This window comes from Cyclopterus lumpus, chromosome 10, assembly GCF_009769545.1.
Source record: "Cyclopterus lumpus isolate fCycLum1 chromosome 10, fCycLum1.pri, whole genome shotgun sequence".
NCBI lineage: Eukaryota > Metazoa > Chordata > Actinopteri > Perciformes > Cyclopteridae > Cyclopterus > Cyclopterus lumpus.
This window is the reverse complement of record NC_046975.1, coordinates 12,539,737-12,557,767: the sequence shown is the minus strand read 5'-3', so window position 1 is coordinate 12,557,767 and position 18,031 is coordinate 12,539,737. Positions and strand designations below refer to the sequence as shown.

The following is an 18,031-nucleotide window of genomic DNA, read 5'->3' as shown; positions in this document are numbered from 1 at the left end:
TTGTTTGTGACATATTTTAACTATATCTATGACATTACATGTCATACAACACTGACTTTTCTATGACATTACATTCTGATTTCTAATATACAATAACTTTTTCGACATGGCTCTTTTGGACATACTATTCCAGAACAGTTTTTCCAACAAAGTACACAACATTTTAACAACTTTTTTCAACGTGCTATTCGATGATTCTTTTCATGGCGTATTTGACAAACGACGACGACCCTTTCATTACTTTTTCCGACATGCTATACTATGAATCTTTAATGACCCTTTCAGACATAACCTGTTGAGATTGTTGAGTTGGCCAACTGAGAAAACTCAGGAAGACCACAAGTTGCTGTAATCTCCAGAAATATCTCATAGCTAGAACTTGAAGTGTTTTGAGAAAAGTCAGGAAATCCAAACATTACAAATACATTCTTTGTCAGTGGACACAGCCACTGTTTCCCTTATGTTTGTCAGAAGTACAAAAGGAACAAACTTAAGGCCTACCGAGTGTATTATCTACATGTTAGATACCAATACAAACCCACCCACACATGCACACATGCACACAGACAAGGACAGACAATCAGACTCATTCATGTTACAGTTGGCTCAACACTCCACCACTGTCAAGTACTTTATTCACAATAAGGTCATTTTCTTCTTTAAAAAATCATTTTTAATATACAACACAATTTTTGACAAGACAACTCCGTTTACAGCTAAATTTGAGCTCTTGAGTTCCAGCTTCTCTCATAACCAAAGCAAGCACGTAGATGATGGGGAGAGAAAGATGGAGTGAAAGGGACAGATGAACATCGGTCGAAGTTAGAAGAAAGAATGAGGAAAAGGCAGTAAGAGAGAGAGAGAGAGAGAGAGAGAGAGAGAGAGAGAGAGAGAGAGAGAAAGAGGGGGAAATAGAAAGAGGACTACGCTTAGTATGATTTTTGTACTAAGAACCAAAATACGCAAATAAAATGAGAAAATAACAGTAATAAAAAACAGTAAGAAAGTAAGAGTTAAAGAGAAAAAAAGCAAAGGTCTACCAGGATGCTGTATCCAAGGCAACCTCACATGCATGTCTGTCTGTTTGACGCTTCTGCTCGTTCTGCCGTTTCACAAGTCCACATACACAAACACACACACTCACAAACTTGAGTGTGTGCGCCCCCATACTCCAAGCGAGTGTGCATCTCTGGGGGTCAGGGCTGGGGGGAAGGGGCTGGGGAGAGAGACAGGGAGGAGTGTGAGGGAGTGAGAGGGAGCAGGGAAGTCATCCGGACTCATTTCTCCCTCGTTCACTCCCTCCATCTCCAATCCTTCCCTCCTTTCCTAGAGCTGAGTAAAGAGTCTCTGTCTCCCGCATCACAGCTCCAGTCATCCTCTGTCCAACTGTGCCACTGTATGCGTGTTTAAGTTTGTGTAAAATATATATATATATATTTTACACATACATACACCCACATACATATATATGGAGCAAAAGCTGCTTTAAGTTTGTATCAAGGGGACAAAAAGGGAGCTTGTGACTTATATAAGGTCTAAGTTAATACTGTCATTAGTGTACTTTACAAAACATAAATTAGTAGTACAAGGTGAACTTCTTTGGAGAGTTGAGTTGGTTCTGTAGTAGGGAATCCTTACCGGTGTTGACCGGTGTGTGTGTGTGTGCATGTCACAGTACTGGCAGGCAATGGGAACAAGCTCAAGGCCCGTCTGAACAGACGAGGAGGTGGATGTGGCGGCAGCAGGGGGGGAGGTGGACAGAGAGATGACGAGGAGGAAGGAGAAGAGATGGGCTCTTTTCCATGACGGACGCACCGATCAGCCAATCAGCCCAGGGCTCCTCCGAGAACGGGTGCGGTGGATGGCGCCACCTGAAGGGTAGTACAGAGTCTACAATCACACCAGTGTCTGCTCAGCAGGCGTCAACATACTGGCTAAATATGATTCTCTAACTATGCACACATACACATCCTCATTTGTGATGCAGGGAGGATTTTAACAAGGGTCTAATCAGCTAAGTGTTAATGGGTGTGGTCTTTGTACCTGCTATCTAGAAATGTAAGTGTAGGTGCGGGAGGGAGACCGTCCCTCTGACTGGCCATTGGTCGAGACGTTCAGGAAGTCCCAGATCAGAATGGTGTCGTCGTGAGAACTGCTGATGATCTGAAACTCATCAAACTGGAGACGAAACACGCGGCCAGAGTGCTCCTGAAAACACATTACAACATTATGTTACACTAACATAATGTTATGTTATACTATTGATACAAGCAGACCACAGACTCAAAACACCTGTTAACATGACGTTAATCATGCCACAGAGGAAACATAGTCGCAGGTTAACCTACGAGTGTATACATACATTTGAGAGTGTTAGATTTGGTATTAGAACATAACTGTTCAGTGTGTTTAAAGCAGAAATAAATCCTTTAAGGTTGGAAATGCAGATTGATATGAAAGGACATTCTGAAGCCATAATAGCAGCCATCAGATGCCATTTATGGATACGTTTTGAATATGCCGTCTACTCCATTTAGCTCAATGAGGGTAGACAAAATATTGGAAGCTCATCTCTGTATAATGAATTATAATTAAAAAACAAGACCATTGATAATAAACTTAAATCCACAACTCCCTACACAGTTTAATGCAGGGCTATTGTATTGGAAATAATCTGTTTTAGCCAATTGTCCCTAAAATACACCAATGGAGTTGTCTGCTCTTGAATGATTCTCAAAAAAGTTAATCAATAGCATACCTCACTATGACTTTATAATAAATAAATAAATAAATAAAGGTTTTAGGATATATTAAACTATGGCTTTGACATGGCATAATAAGTTTTCTGGTCATGGCCTAAAATACTATGACTTTTTTATTATTATTATTACATGTCATTTAGGTGACGCTTTTATCCAAAGCGACTTACAATCATGTTACATTCATACACTGTAGAACAGCTACAGGGAACAATTCAGGGTTAAGTGTCTTGCTCAAGGACACATCGACTAGCGCAGGGATTGAACCACCAACCCCTTGATTGAAAGACGGACCTACTAACCCACAATCTTTTATTTTTTATTGAAATACTACACTGACTTATGTCATTATGTGCTGTGCTTACACCATGTTAATGAGATGTACTATTTGTTTGATATACGATAACATGTTTTTCATAAAATACTACTGCCTTTTTGATGAGCTTTTCTATGATATACTGTTACTGTGAATTACATAGTACACAATGCTTTTTTATGACACTATACCATTACTTTTTTTATGGAATTATATACAACCACTTTGACTTTAATGACACACTGACTTTACAGCATACTGTGCTGTGAGTTTTTTTTCACTAACTATGCCTTTATTTATCTCATACTATACTTCGATGTTTCAATTATATACTTAACTTCGTTTCTTTATGGCATGCTATACTACAATGTTTAAATGACATACTATAACATTACTTTTTTTGGCAAACTATAATAATTTAAAATGACTACTCTATGACATTCTATGCTATGATGTTTTTATTACTTTTATATGGTATACGATTACTTTCTTTGACTTGTTAATGCTATATTGTACTATGACTTTATGTTATACTATTCTATGATTTTCATGACTTTTTAAATGGCATACCATATTACTTTTTATATTGCATGCTGCTTTACTTTGGGATTGTTACGGCATTCTATACTATGAGTTTGTTATGACACCCAATCCTTGTATTCACCTTTTCATGACTGGCATATTCATCACTTCTTTTGACAAACTATATTTTGACATACTATACCAACTCTTTACGGTAAAAAAATAAGAAAAAAACACTCAGACAATTGTATGGTTGTATTTGGCAGGTACAAGGACAAAATACGTTGTTTTTTAAAAACTGAAACGTTACAAATATTATGTTGATGCATTTTCAGTCATCGATTACATGGAATAATTGTAGCAGCCCTTAAGAAACTGCAGTTTAAGACAATTGTGCATGAATTCCGTCAGCCATGTTGCCACAGGCTAACTCATAAAGTACTCACCACTAGAGTGCGCAGACATAATGTGCTGGCTGGGGCTCTTGGGTCCAGGGCTGCCTGCAGGTCCCACACCTTGATCTTGCTGCAGAGAGAAATACGAGTCGACACCATCAGAAACAAAATGTGTCTCCATGTACAAAGCTGTGTGTGTGTGTGTGTGTGAGAAACTGACCCGTCATAGGCACCACTGACAATCCTTTTATTGTCAAAGCGAATGCAACGCACCAGCTCTTCGTGACCTTCCAGCACTCGCAAACATGCCCCACACTCTATGTCCCATAACCTAGAGAAAGAGAAGCCTTTAGACACACAAGGCAAAATAATGTTCCTACACTGTAGAAATATTTGAAACAATGACATTGGAGTACATGATTTTCTTTGCTTAAATTTAATCTTAGAAATTAGGAATTTCGACCAACCGGTCTTACTTGCATAAAAAATAAATTGTCAATCATATTAATACATTTAGATCATTGTCACATAAACAGTTTTGTTTGAAGCTTAACAATGGACATGTTAAATATAAATACTACACACACTCATACTACTCATCTCACACACATACCGGATTGTGTTGTCAGATGAGCCGCTGACCACCAGACGATCTCTGTACTGTAGACAGGCAATGCCCCTCTTGTGACCATTTAGTGTGCGCACAAACTCACAGGTGCTGGTGCTCCATACCTACAACAAGGGGCAACATAGGAGGCATTGTGAAATAATGGACTGGATTTATGCAGATGAGTATATTTGACCAAACAACCACTTTGAAACCACTTGGCAGGTTTCAAACAACATTTTTAGTTTGAAAGGATCTTAGTTGAACGGATTAAACTGTAAGGTTTATCATAGAAAACTCTAAACATAAAAAATGCCCTGCAGCAACCATCAGAAAAAAATGTTACTCTAAAAACCACCCCCTCAGCTCTCGTTACCTTTATGGTACGGTCCCCTGAGGCGGACACAATGTATTTGTCATCAAAATCGACCACATTGACAGCAGCCCGGTGTCCCACAAGGACACGACGTAGGCTGATGTCAGTAGGAGAGGCCATGTCCCAGACAGCAATTGAGCGGTCCTTGGAGCATGTGACCATCAGTCCATTGGCGAAGCGTAGATGAAGAACTGCCTCGTTGTGGTGGATCAGTGTGTTCAGAACCTCACCTGTGGTCACCTCCCACACCCTACAGAGGATGAGGTGTAGAAGGAGAAGGATGGAGGAAGAGGAAACAGAAGTATGGAGAATTGACGATGAATTGAATGATGGGGGGGGGGCGATGTGACGGCGAGAATAAAAGAAAAGGCATGAAGGAAAAATGAGCATGTGGATTGAGAGAGGTGTGAGAAAAATGGAAGAAATAACAAAAGGGGAGAATAAAGTGGAAAATGATAGGAGGAAGGTGTAGTAGGAAAGACGAAATGGATGAGAACAGAGTGGCCAATATGAAAGAAAAGAAGGTTAAAGATAGAGTGGAAAAAAGAAATGCAATGGGAAAGGAAACAATGGAGACAGGATTATGTTTATTAGTTTTACAATGAAGAGTAACAAGAGTTCACACATACTGTCTGAACTGCACCACAGCATAACATTGTTTACAAGAGCACAAAGATTTTAATATATCTAATTTCTGAAATTTCCTCTCAATGTGCACGAGACTTTTTAACTTAAACATCTTGAAAATCTTCTTCCGGGGGTACACCCACCAGTCTCACAAACTCTTGTGAGAAACATTGTTACTATTACTTCTTTAAAGAAATTTTATGGCATACTAAATCTGTCCCTTTGTTCAATTGTATTTAATAGAATATGGGCTCTGGAGCCAGATGTTTACTGTTCCAGTGCAATTAGCAACTCGAGAAGCAAGAATGAGTTGAGACAACATGCATATGAATGCAGGAATCAGTTTATAGAGATTAATCTTATCTCATCTAACCTGATCTCCACTGTGAAGTGTTCTTTTCGGTTAGATAACCGGTGTTGCAAAAACACATTTGTGTTTCATGTTCTAGTTTGAAAATAAACACCTTCGCCACTAATATTGATGTTAATTTATTACTTTACTAATATTACCAGTGGATAATAAATACAATAGAAAATATGTATTAGTTTTGACTTATAACTTGATTATTATATCGTTTTTATAATAATACATGAGATTTATAAATCTAATTCATATAAATGCCTGTCTACTTTTTGTGTCCTTATATTGCCTAAGTTAAGAATGGATGAACAGTTTGTTTCTGCTGAAAATAAGTTGGATACTATAGATAAACTGATCAGTCATAGTTGTGCAGTAATCCCCGTAAACCGTCCTAACCGTCAGCCCAATTAACAGAGTAACAGTGGTACTTCAGTGATTTGAATATTTTTTTACTCTTGCCAACACTATTCCCCGGTCCTGTTCCAATATACAGCGTGTTCCCTCTGGAACTAACTATACGTGTGCTGTACCTGACAGTTGAGTCAGAGGACCCGGTGACGATGACCCTCTCATCATACTGAAGACACAACACTGATCCTGTGTGACCGGTCAGTATCTTCAGACACTCCAGAGACTGCTTATCCCAGATCTATCATGAGAAAGGACAGGAGTAGGAAGAGAAGGGAGAAAGACGAGTGATGCGGAGGGAGATAGAGGAGGAGACAGAAAAAGAGGAAAAATTAGTGATTGCGAAAAGGTTGCAGATTTGGGTCATGCTAAGAATGGCCCATTCTCACAGCAGTGTTCATGCCTAATTTCCCCACTGCCGAGTGTGTACACTCCGAGCCAATCAGCTCGCGCCTGGGTGTGCGTCAGCCTCCAGGACAATAAGACGATAAATGCTCTTCACCTCCCTCTCTCCTCCTCCTCCTCCTCCTCCTCCTCCGTCAGGCCAGACAGAAAAGTGGAACACACAACTGGTTTGGAGCTGAGCCCTTTTATCCTGTAATTCACTTGTGTTATGTCTCATTGTCTGCTGGTTTAGCTCAGCACCATAGACAATAAGCCATACCGAGTCAGAGGAGAAGATTGAATTCATAAATACACAAAACCAGGTAGGGGCACACGCACGCAGTGGTTGTTTTAAGACTTTTTTTGTCCACGATGTTAAAGGACAGAGTTTTACAAATCTGTGATTCTAATTTAATACACTTTTTGTCAAATTCAGCAAATACCTCTTCCTGGCCCGCTAGCCGTCAGGAGGACAATGCAACAACCCACTATGCTACCAGTCTCCATTGAGGGGGTCAATGTGGAGGTGGTAGGCACATACAAGTACCTTGGGGTAATTCTGGACAATAAACTGGACTGGTCTGCCAACACGGACGCAATCTACAAGAAAGGGCAGAGCCGGCTGTACTTTCTGAGGAGGCTGCGGTCATTCAATGTCTGCAGCAAACTCCTCGGGATGTTTTACCAGTCTGTCGTCGCCAGCGTCCTCTTCTACACGGTGGTGTGCTGGGGAGGAAGCACTAAGAAGAAGGATGCAGGGCGACTGGATAGGCTGGTGAAGAAAGCTGGCTCTGCGGTTGGTGCTGAACTGGAGTGCATCACTTCAGTCGCCGACAAAAGGACCCTCACCAAACTGCTCACCATCATGGACAATGAAAGCCATCCACTCTACGGTACCATCACTCGACAGAAGAGTCTGATCAGCTGGAGACTGCGCTCGCTGCCATGCAGAACTGATAGACTGTGTAAATCATTCATCCCCAGAGCCATACAACTGTACAATAAATACAATCTGTCAATCAAAGGTACCTCACTAGAAAGTTCACTAGGAACAATGTTTACTGGCTATGTTAGCCTTTTGCACAGCCCCAACTTACTTACTTACTCACTGTTTACACTGACACTTTTTCACTGACTATGTTGGCCCTCTGCACAACGACCCTCCCCCCCTGCCCACCTCTTCCTCCTCCACCCCCAGCCTGGACTCCTAGTAATGTGTGTTTTAATTGTTTTTTTTGGACAATCTTTTTAAAAAGTTTAATAGTGTGTATGTGTATATTTGTTTGTGTGTTGTTTGGAGCTACTTGGATCCTAAATTTCCCTTAGGGGATCAATAAAGTACTTATCTATCTATCTATCTATCTATCTACAATGTATTGTGTTCATACACAGCCGGGCTCTGTAAACAAAGTGAATTTAACCAAACTAATAGTCATGACGTATATATAAAAAAAAATGAACGCATCAGTTCAAATCAATAATTAATGGACTTTGCAGTTGCCGCTTACAGAGTTTAAACTTGTGGTATTTTTATTTTTTTCACAAATCATGAAATCTGGCAATAATGTTGATCAAAGCCGAGGTTGAGACTACTCTGCCCTTAAAAAGGATTGACTTAGTTGTGGACCAAATTTTGTAAGGAGGTTATCGTCATCGTTGGTATCTTGTGTGGGAGGAATGTGGAAAGATGCAGTTGCCAATGAAGCAATAACATGTTAAAATCATGATTATGGAGATCCGTCTGTATCCGTTCCGCGCCACATGGTCCATATTAATGTGTCTGCGCTAGGGTTGTCACGATACCAAAATTATAACTTTGATCTGATACCTGCCATAAATATCATGATACCCGATACTTACGATACCAGAATTCGATACAATACCACACCACATTTATCTATAATAGTAATAAATAAAACATCTGTATGGTTCCCTTTTGTACCAGCTTGTTCCTCCCCAGCTTTTTGAACACTTAACAAATGGCATTAATATTAATATTAGCCTACAGCAAGATATTAATGAAAACTAAATGGTCCCATCATAGCATTGATTATACACGGACTGTCCGTATCTGACCAGAAGACTACATAGTTCCTTCCATAAGTATGAGCAATTCTAGAGTTACCTAATTTTACAGATGTGTGTTGACCCCTTGGTATGTGTGGCTTTGAAACAAGTTTTGCAGACGGGTCTGTGTATGTGTCAGTGGGCTTTCCTTCACTGCCTGCAATGTAGCCAAAGTACTTCCACATTTCACTTCTGACATCTTTTTTTCTAAAAAGCCAAGGACGGTCGGCAAAAGCTCCGGCACTTGATGCCATGTCTCCCCTGCGTGTGTGAGCCCTGGGCAGCCCCGCCCCCTTGCAGTCAATGCCTGCAGGCAGCATGACAGGGAGCGGAACAGAGAGCGCGCTCTGAACGCGCGCTATTTATGGTACCTTTTTAGTATCGATACACCGTGCAACATTAGTATGCGCATACTTGCTCAGCTAAGGTTGTACCCTTGCAGAGAAGAGAGTTGTCTTCAATGTTGGACAAATATTAGAAAAAGTAATTGATGACCAAACACAGTAAGGGCCTGTGTCTATTAGTTTTTTTCCCCTTAATTTTTTAATCTCCAAAAGATTGTTACGGCTGTCAGATTGAGCTCATCCACAAAGTATGAAGCAACCATCCTCAGGTTGGTGCTCATGGTGAACAATTTCAAATAAATAGATAGCAACCCAAATAAATAGATAAGATACTTTTTTTTAAAAAGCAACGGGACAATGCTGGTCTATCACACAAACTTTCGGCAAAAGTTTAAACATTTCAACTTTGGCGAAAAATTCGCACGACGCCGAGTTGTGAAAGCCAATCAGTGTTGACATGCTCCGCCCGTCATCACCGACGTCGTGTCGTTGGTGAATCTAACTGGCTGCTGCTGCTACTCTCGTAGCGCTGGAAGCGGCAGTCATTCAGACGGAGTCGGTGAAAGTTACTGAGCTGTGTGAGCCTACGGGTGATGATATGAACCCAAACATGAGGGCGTTTGATGTTACGTTTGTATAAAGCAGAAATGGTGGATATTTCTTCCATGGTGGATGGCGGAAATGATAACCGTTTCCACGGAGTAAAGTCACAGAGATAAACCACGCCCCCTCTCCCCCGGAATGAAGCGAATAAACCACAAATAGTCGAGCGAGTAAACTCACGTGAGTAAAGCGTTGGAAATATTCGCAACGCTTCTGGTGTGAACGCAGCATAAGAGTAGTGAAATGTTATCAAGATATTGTGATAGAAACATAAAGCGATTTCGGCCAGAAAAAGACCCTCTATGGACACAGGCCCGAAGAATTGCATTGATTGCAATCAGGTAAGCTGGCTCATTAACATATGCATTAATTAGAGTCAGTGTATATGATGGAAAAGTGCATTAGAACGTACCAAATACCACAACATTTTGGCTTTGTTGTGGTAAACCTCGTGGAAAACCCTGCCTGCTGCTCTGTTGTACAAAAAGGGTGCTATCATTGGATGGACAGAAGAGTCAATGTGTGGCACAGTGAGAACAATAAAATGGGTAATGTCATAATCCTGTGGATTTCAGATTGTCCTCGATGTTCAATACACACCTTGATGGAATTGTCCCTAAGGCCACTGATGATCTTGTCATCGTCGTACTGGAGACAGTAAACCCCTTTACTATTTTCTGAGCGACACTGAATCCTCTGCAAGTTGTGTCTGCCACATCGCCAATTTGCCTCAATAGTCTGGAGAAAAAATTAGAAAGACAAAAAAAAGGCAACCATTAGAGAGAAAGAGAAGCTCTATAGTTGAGAAGGCAGAGAAGATGGAGACAAATACACAACGTGTTCAAACCATGAAATTGGCCATGAGATTATTGTGATTAGAACACCAACACCAAGAAAAGTAACTCAATGCTATTAAATAGCTGTAATCAATCTTTTTTTTCACGGCCAAAAAAAAAGAAACATAACATGTTAGTTTAAAATGAGTCCAAATTAATCAATCCATGATTTATAGTTGAGAAACTATACTTTGAAATAGAACCTCTGAAGTCCGGGGAAAGTCAAATATGGGATTTGTTTCTAAGCAACTATCACTCCAGTGTTCTAATGGTACATTGTGTTCTTAGAAGACTAATGGATGATTAGAATACCCTTGAAAACCATTGTGCAATTATGTTAGCACAGCTGAAAACAGTTATGCTAGTGAGAGAAGCTATACAACTGCTGCAAATGGAGCATTCTTTGATGAAAGCAAAATTTGAAGAACAAAATTAATATTTCAAATAAAAATCATTATTGCTAACCATGTCAATGTCATTTTTGGAGGTTGTAAAAAATGTAATGGAGCCTTGTAGACGAGCTGCTATATTCAAACAACGAGATTTGTATCGGCGGCAAAGAAATATAACATAAGTTATATTTGCTCCCATTTTTCTTTTGAGGCGATCAAATCCGTGATCCGATCCTTGAGATTTATGATCCATTGCACCACTACTGCCTCCAGTTTGCGAGCTAGCAGTGGTGTAATGGCCATCTGGTGGCTAAGAACACATTTTTCTGTGGTGCGACAAACTCAGACCACACACATTTTGTTTCCCCCTGACTTTAGGCTTGTTTCAAGCAATACAGTTTATTTAAAATATTTGAACATATCTTTAATATCACAATACAAATTATATCCGTAGTTAAGGTGGTACCGAATAGTTCAAAGGCTCATTATGTTGACATTATTCTTATGAATAATTGTAATAAAGCCTTTAAAGTCTCCCCTTTTCAGCAGTGGGGCACGCGACTGTATTAACGGGCCGGTTTAGCCGCAACACATATAAAATAGGATGATGTACTTTCAAAGATTCATCTGAAAGCTTTATCTCTTACCTCTATGTCTTGGATGATCTTGGGATAAAGGGAGTGATAGTAGGAGTTGGGTGGGACTTCTGACGTGCGGTTCTTGAACAAATATTTCTCCCTAGGGTAAGAGAAAAGAAATGACAACTGCCTTGTTAACGCTGGGATTTTTTCATCTACAACACACACTCAATACAAAACTTCTCTTCCTTTCCTTTATCCTAAATTAAATACCGCAGGATTGCAAAGCCTGTGTGTGTGTGTGTGTGTGTGTGTGTGTGTGTGTGTGTAGAAGGGTCTACTGTCCATTCTCACCACTGGTGTCTCTCAGACAGGCCTTTCCAAAGCGGGTCAGTGCGGACCATGCGTTCGATGAGCTTCTTCCACAACATACCCTCAGAGATGACCCTCTGCCACTCCTTACACACCAGCTCTGCCGAGCACAGCGAGCGTGCATCCAGGAAAGACAGGATGTTCTCCGCTATGTGATCCAAGCCTTGGGCTTAAGGGGGGAAGAAAAGAGGCTGAGCGAGTATTTGCTGCAAAATTATTTATTTATACCAGTATTTCATCTGGTCGGTTCAGCCGAAACTTGGGGTTCATTATTTTCAAATGTAATCTGTGTTTATTGGTATTCAATTCAAAGGTTTGCCAAAAAACAAATAAAGAAAATCAACAATACAAAAACTTGGTTGGAAATTTTAGGAATGTCATCTGGAGTGCAAACTTTCTGTAGTTTCAGCTTTTTTGTTGTTGTGTTCATTAGGAGGCCTAATTTACTACAATTATTGTCCTCATGCAGCAGGACGTAAATGAAAAATTTTAAATAATCTTCTCTTTTGATAAATTTAGGGCATTCGTCAAGGAAAGCTATACATTTTTTTTAATGATGACTCTTATATGTGCCTAACTGTACACTGCATTCAAGGAAGATGGAGCTCCCACTGGAGTGGTTGCTACTAAATCTATATATGTACCTGGCAGCGCAGTGATGAAGTCCCTCTGCAGCATGGGTTTGAGGTAGGAGTTGATATGGCCGTGCTGGTAGTGGCACATACGGGAGATCAGGCGCTCGACAAACTCCACTTGGTCGGCCTCCGACCACTGGTCAAAAAGGGCGATGCAGTGTTCCTTCTCCTTCTCGTAGTTCCCCTCTGACGGGCGCTTGCGGGACCCCACAACAGGACCATTAGTAAGCTGCAAATGTAAAAAAAATACGGTTTGAGTTTGAATCCAGTAAAATAAAAACAATATCGGTACAATTGGTTTTACTTTCAGATGGTGTAAATATGAATATGCTGAGCGGCAGACCTTCACTTTTCACCAAGCTGTGGTCATGGGAACACATAAAAACAGATCCGCACACACACACACCTTGAGAACTGTGTTCTTCTTTGGCGATAGATCGTCAACGAGGTTCTGTGACTCCATCCCTGAAGTGTTCTGTAGAAAAAGGACAAAACAAAGACAAAGTGTGGGTTAGTTTTATCCTCTTTACATCTGTGTTAAGGCACTGTAAGAGCCAGGGAAGCGGTGTGGACAGCGCTGGACACAAGAGTGCCACAAACACAGCCAAGGAAGGGTGTGCACGCACAAACAACCGTGCATATACACACACACATATGAAGTGAAAAACTAAGCACTGCAACAAAATGAAATATATTTGCTTGCTTGTCTGTGATGTGGGCTAAGTAGTCTGGACAGGAAATTAAACTGCAGCATCTTTGGTATGTCACTGGCAGCAGCTCAGGCATGACAGTAATGCAACTAAAATCAGATAGTCGTCTTATAGCATATACACAAGATAGAAAAAAACAAAACAAAAAGGGGGAGGTAACCGGATCTCGCCCATTTCTAGCATCACTTAGGTCCCTTACAAGTGCATTACAAAGTAGCTAGAGACTTAACACAATAACAGCAGCATCATGGCAAACATCACTTATTGACAGTAATAGAGTGAGATGCTGACCATTTAACCTGACTCTTAAGACTTAATACATAATAACTTGTGAATAAATGACAAAGAGCAGGTTCTTCATAGCATACACACTTCTCTGCGAGTCATGGATAATAAGGCAGCAAATTCAACCAACAAGGAGACCTGCTATGATCTCGGGGGGCTTCATGTGTATTGTTTTTGTTGCGACTGCAGATACACCGGATGTTAAGAGGCCACCTTGAACCAACATGACTGCACAATATTTCCTCAAACGAACATATTCATATTGAAGTACAAAGACAAAGGATACACTGCAAACCCTCCAGAAATGAGCAGGAAGAGCACGTCTATATATGAAACACATCAGAATGGGACGGATACATAATTGCTAATATTTGCAGGTGCACTCTTAAGTTAAAAAAATAAATGTATATATATATATATATATATATATATATATATATATATATATATATATATCCTTTGCATATTAGGGGAAATGGGACATGTCCCTGGGAGAGGGTCAAGGCTCTCCAAGACATATCTGTGTAGGTGATGACTGAGCTTAGGTCAAAGTCTTTGAAAACAGGTAAAAAGCGAAACTAGAGGCATGTGTATTTATTTTACTAGTCTGTGCTTCTTTGGAAACCCAAGGGATGCCATGAATCTGGGGCCCATCTTAAAAACAGGAATACTATTTACCTGATTATTCTTTCAAAAGTAACACCCCAAACTATTATACGTTTTTATCAGTGTAGTTATCGATTTAACTTTGTGCTTCTGCTACTTGGAAAACCAACAGAGAACATCAGTGGTTGGCCCTAACAACCACACAAACGGTCAAGTACCAAGACCAAGGCAGACAGGACAAGAAGCCAGAATGGGCTTGCTGGTGTTTATGATCATGCAGAGCAGAAGAAGAGAAGGAAGGAGAAAAAAAACAGACAGACCAGGTTTGGCCAGGCAGGCAGGCAAGCAAGCATGTAGCCTCTCAGAGCTTGAAGGAAGACCCCCCCACCCCCCCCACCCCCACCTCGGCCCTCACATCTCCAGGTAGAAGGCGAGAAAATGCTACTCCTCATTGTGGGGTTATTCTCTGGTACCCACAGAGTCCATTCTCCACTCACATCAGATTACTTTGGTAATAGTCTACTTGTCAAACTGATTGTAAAAGTTTTTCATTCCATGGCACAATCACCGTTTAAGCATTCTGGGTCCTAATTTAGATGCAATAACTGATTTGACATGATTATAAAGGAATTAAATTACAGTCTATAAAGCTAGAAATACTGTGTCAAGCAGAGAGAGTTTTAGGACACACCAGAGAAGAACCTGAGAGTAGTGTGCTTCAAACAGAGAGGAAAGGACAACGGATGGTGAGGAGGTAGGAGGGTGAGTGGGCGCCGTCTGCACCAAGGTGGTATGAGGAGTCATGTGGAGTGGGCAAAGAAAAGTGAAGGGTGAGTAGATGGCAAGGAAGGAAGGGTAGGGAGAGGAGGAGGAGGAGCAGCAGAATTAAGAGGAGAGAGGCAGAACCTGGTAGTGAGCCCGGGTGGAGGGGATGCTCTGCAGGCACCTGAGTGCACACAAACTCTCAGCCACCGAGGAGCAGCCCAGCCAGAGAGAGCGAGGCACAGAGCACTGTGTGAAAGAGAGAGGAAGGGAGGAGGAGAACGTAGTGGACAGGGTGAGGGAGGGAGAGAAAGGGAAGAGCAAGAGACCAGAGATGGGAAGAAAAGGAAAAGAGGGAAGTTGATGAGGGAAGTTGGGAGGAGGAAACCAAAGGAGATGAGTGAATGGATGGATCAATGAATATGTTTATGGATGGAAGTGGTGAGGAATTTGGTGAGGAACAGAACAAGTGGAGTGCGGGAAAGTGTTGGGAAAAATAATTAAATAAATAAAGGTTTGTTTTGAAATTGAGAGGAGGTAGGTGTGTAACCATCAAAAGGTGAGGAGAGAAGAGGGGAGGAGGTGGGGGATAGTAAGGGGAAAAACCAGTATTAGAGCTACACACACATTGGCACAGTGAGGGCAGGAACACACACTCCTTCACACACAATATAGACTGATAAACATACACACAGGAGCATTATTAGACATGAACTGGGTGGGGGGGTAGAGGAGAGGGAGGGGCAATGGGAGTAATTGTCAATATTGTCACTCTTGTTTTGACAGAAAGCCCACCCACTGTTCTGCCATCCCCACTCTCATGAGTGGTAAGTGAATAACACTGGGACAAAAAAATAAAATTAGATACAAAAAATAAATACAGACACAACCAGACACAATTCAAAAAGTGTTGTAGCCCTGAAAGATTATAATCCCGACACCCTTCACAAATGGATATTTCCTTCACATGGAGGCAAAAGAGAGGTGATGTATGATCTCATTATTTATGTAGGCTACATGCAGTCTTGTCAGATATATTACTTTTATATCAACACTAGTAATATATTTCCCTATTCTGTGACAGAAAGCCTGAAAACAGAAATGTACTCAAGAGCCTGCTTTAAGAATGTATTTGAACTTTAGATGCAACAAGATCACTATAAGAAGATGTGGAAAGCAACGTATCTATTACATTGTATCATTTTATTTCTTGTCTGTCGGTCTTCTGTCGCCATTACTAAATTGACTCTTTTCTGGAATTTCATTTCGCTCAACGATAGTTATTCCGGGTCTATAAACGTCTGGAGTAATTGTGGATAGGACCCTTTCACAAACATAGGGACAAACTGCTTACTCGAGACATCTGTTCCATGTAATCTAAACTAATATATTATCGTTACTTTCTAGGCCTAACTTGCCATGTCAATAGCAAACATGGCAATTGATTCGCTTGTTAAATAAACGGTGCAGTATTTCATATATGGAGTACGAGTGCCGGAGGAATGCGAGACGACCCGGGTGTAAATTCATTGACAATACACTTGTGTGCCTTATCTTAATTGGAGTCTTCCTCGAGACCACTTTGACCCCTGTATTGTTAATGTTGGCTCTTACTAAGCTAACGTTAGCCTAGCGGGCTATCTCATCAAGAAAGCTAATCATTTCACAAGAAAACGATGCTACTTGTTGGCCAAATCTGACAAGTCTATCTAGGAAAGCGACATTATGGTGACAGCTCGTGCTCCTGGTGTCCAAAAGGGCTTCTGCCACCCTGCCGGACTGACTGTTTTTGTATGGTAATGCATGTCAAGTACACCAAGCACTTTTAGCACGCTAGCTGTTCAGCTAATTGCTACCTCGCTAATCGTGGTATGAAAAAGCAATACACTTCCTTCTACGCACTTTGAAAATATAAACAGAGAACCAGCGCGTAATAACGATTTTAGCAACACCGCGTTGTATTAATAAACACATCTGACTGATCCACACGACTATGAATGTGTAGGGTCCCTTAACGTAAACTATATACTATAACATACCCGTAAATGTACGTGGTTCATCGCCTTGTAGCCTGTTAGCTGGATGGCTAAGTCTCACACAGGGCCCAGTTAAAGTGGCGCAGCGTCACCGCAGTGAACGAGTCCCCGAGAACCCTCCGACGGCCGAACACAGCCTTTCGATGTCCCCGCTGTAAACCAGTTGTATCCCGGAAAACACACGTTGTACCAGACGTGGAAGTAAAACGTCTTGGGTATTAATCTGGTCCAATACGCGGAAAATGTATCGATGATTTCAGGCCCTCCCTCTGTTTTCTGGTCCCCTCTCCTTTCTCCTCCACCTCTCCCGACAAGCCGCTGGTTTCGTTCCTGCCGTCGAGTCGAGCCTCGGCGCTTCTCCACCCTCAGCTATAAGAGTGATACTGAACACTTCGGATGTCCAGGATGCCGTAACGAAAATGATCTTACCATCAATTCCAACGTTTTGTCCTCCATCTCCGGCTCCATGTTGACGATCCCCCCCGAAACTCGCTCTGAAAATGGAAACCCAGCCCTGCGTCGGCGGCCCGCAAATGCAGAGACGTCATTCACTTCGCTCAACCACACAGCTTTGGTGGGGCAGTGTCAAAAGGGTGGGTGGGGGAATGGTAACGCCCATGCAATGAAAAAACGCGCTGATTGGACAGATTTTGTCAAAAGGGGAGTGATTTGATAGCTTTACTTTTTATTGATTGGCTTACCGTGCTACCAAGGCTTCCCCGGTGACTCCCCCAAACAAAAGGGCAAATGGATGAAGATGCTGTTGCCATCCTGAAGTGGAATACACTAAGGCAAAATCAATCATCCGCATAGCTTTGCTATAAGATACTGCAGGATGTTAGCTATTTTAATGTTGTCATTACAGGAAATGGTCATTTAAATCCAGCTCCATAAAACAGTAACATAAGTGATGCAAGGATTCACGGTTATGTTTCCCTATAGCCGTTTGATAACATGGACAAATACAATTTTGATAAGAGGTTTGGGTTGTTTCAGTACATTTTCATCTAATAGCATACATAGGTTACTAAATCCACACTGGAGTGAATA

The 18,031-nt window shown here is 41.3% G+C and overlaps 1 protein-coding gene across 2 annotated transcripts; it reads right to left on the bottom strand.

Moving 5' to 3' along the window:
- Nucleotides 1-589: 589 nt before the first annotated feature.
- Nucleotides 590-17,555, bottom strand: fbxw11a (F-box and WD repeat domain containing 11a). Of its 2 annotated transcripts, XM_034543146.1 has the most exons (13): nucleotides 17,411-17,555; nucleotides 12,989-13,057; nucleotides 12,592-12,811; nucleotides 11,930-12,116; nucleotides 11,645-11,735; nucleotides 10,370-10,507; nucleotides 6,494-6,612; nucleotides 4,976-5,225; nucleotides 4,606-4,724; nucleotides 4,213-4,323; nucleotides 4,044-4,122; nucleotides 2,044-2,208; nucleotides 590-1,871 (listed from the first exon to the last, which is right to left on the bottom strand). In XM_034543146.1, the coding sequence occupies exons 1-12, from the start codon at nucleotides 17,447-17,449 to the stop codon at nucleotides 2,047-2,049; spliced, it is 1,584 nt and encodes a 527-aa protein (XP_034399037.1). In that variant the 5' UTR covers nucleotides 17,450-17,555; the 3' UTR covers nucleotides 590-1,871; nucleotides 2,044-2,046. The 2 variants fall into 2 exon arrangements, with proteins under 2 accessions (XP_034399037.1, XP_034399036.1); XM_034543145.1 differs by having other exon boundaries at nucleotides 4,044-4,323.
- Nucleotides 17,556-18,031: the final 476 nt, after the last annotated feature.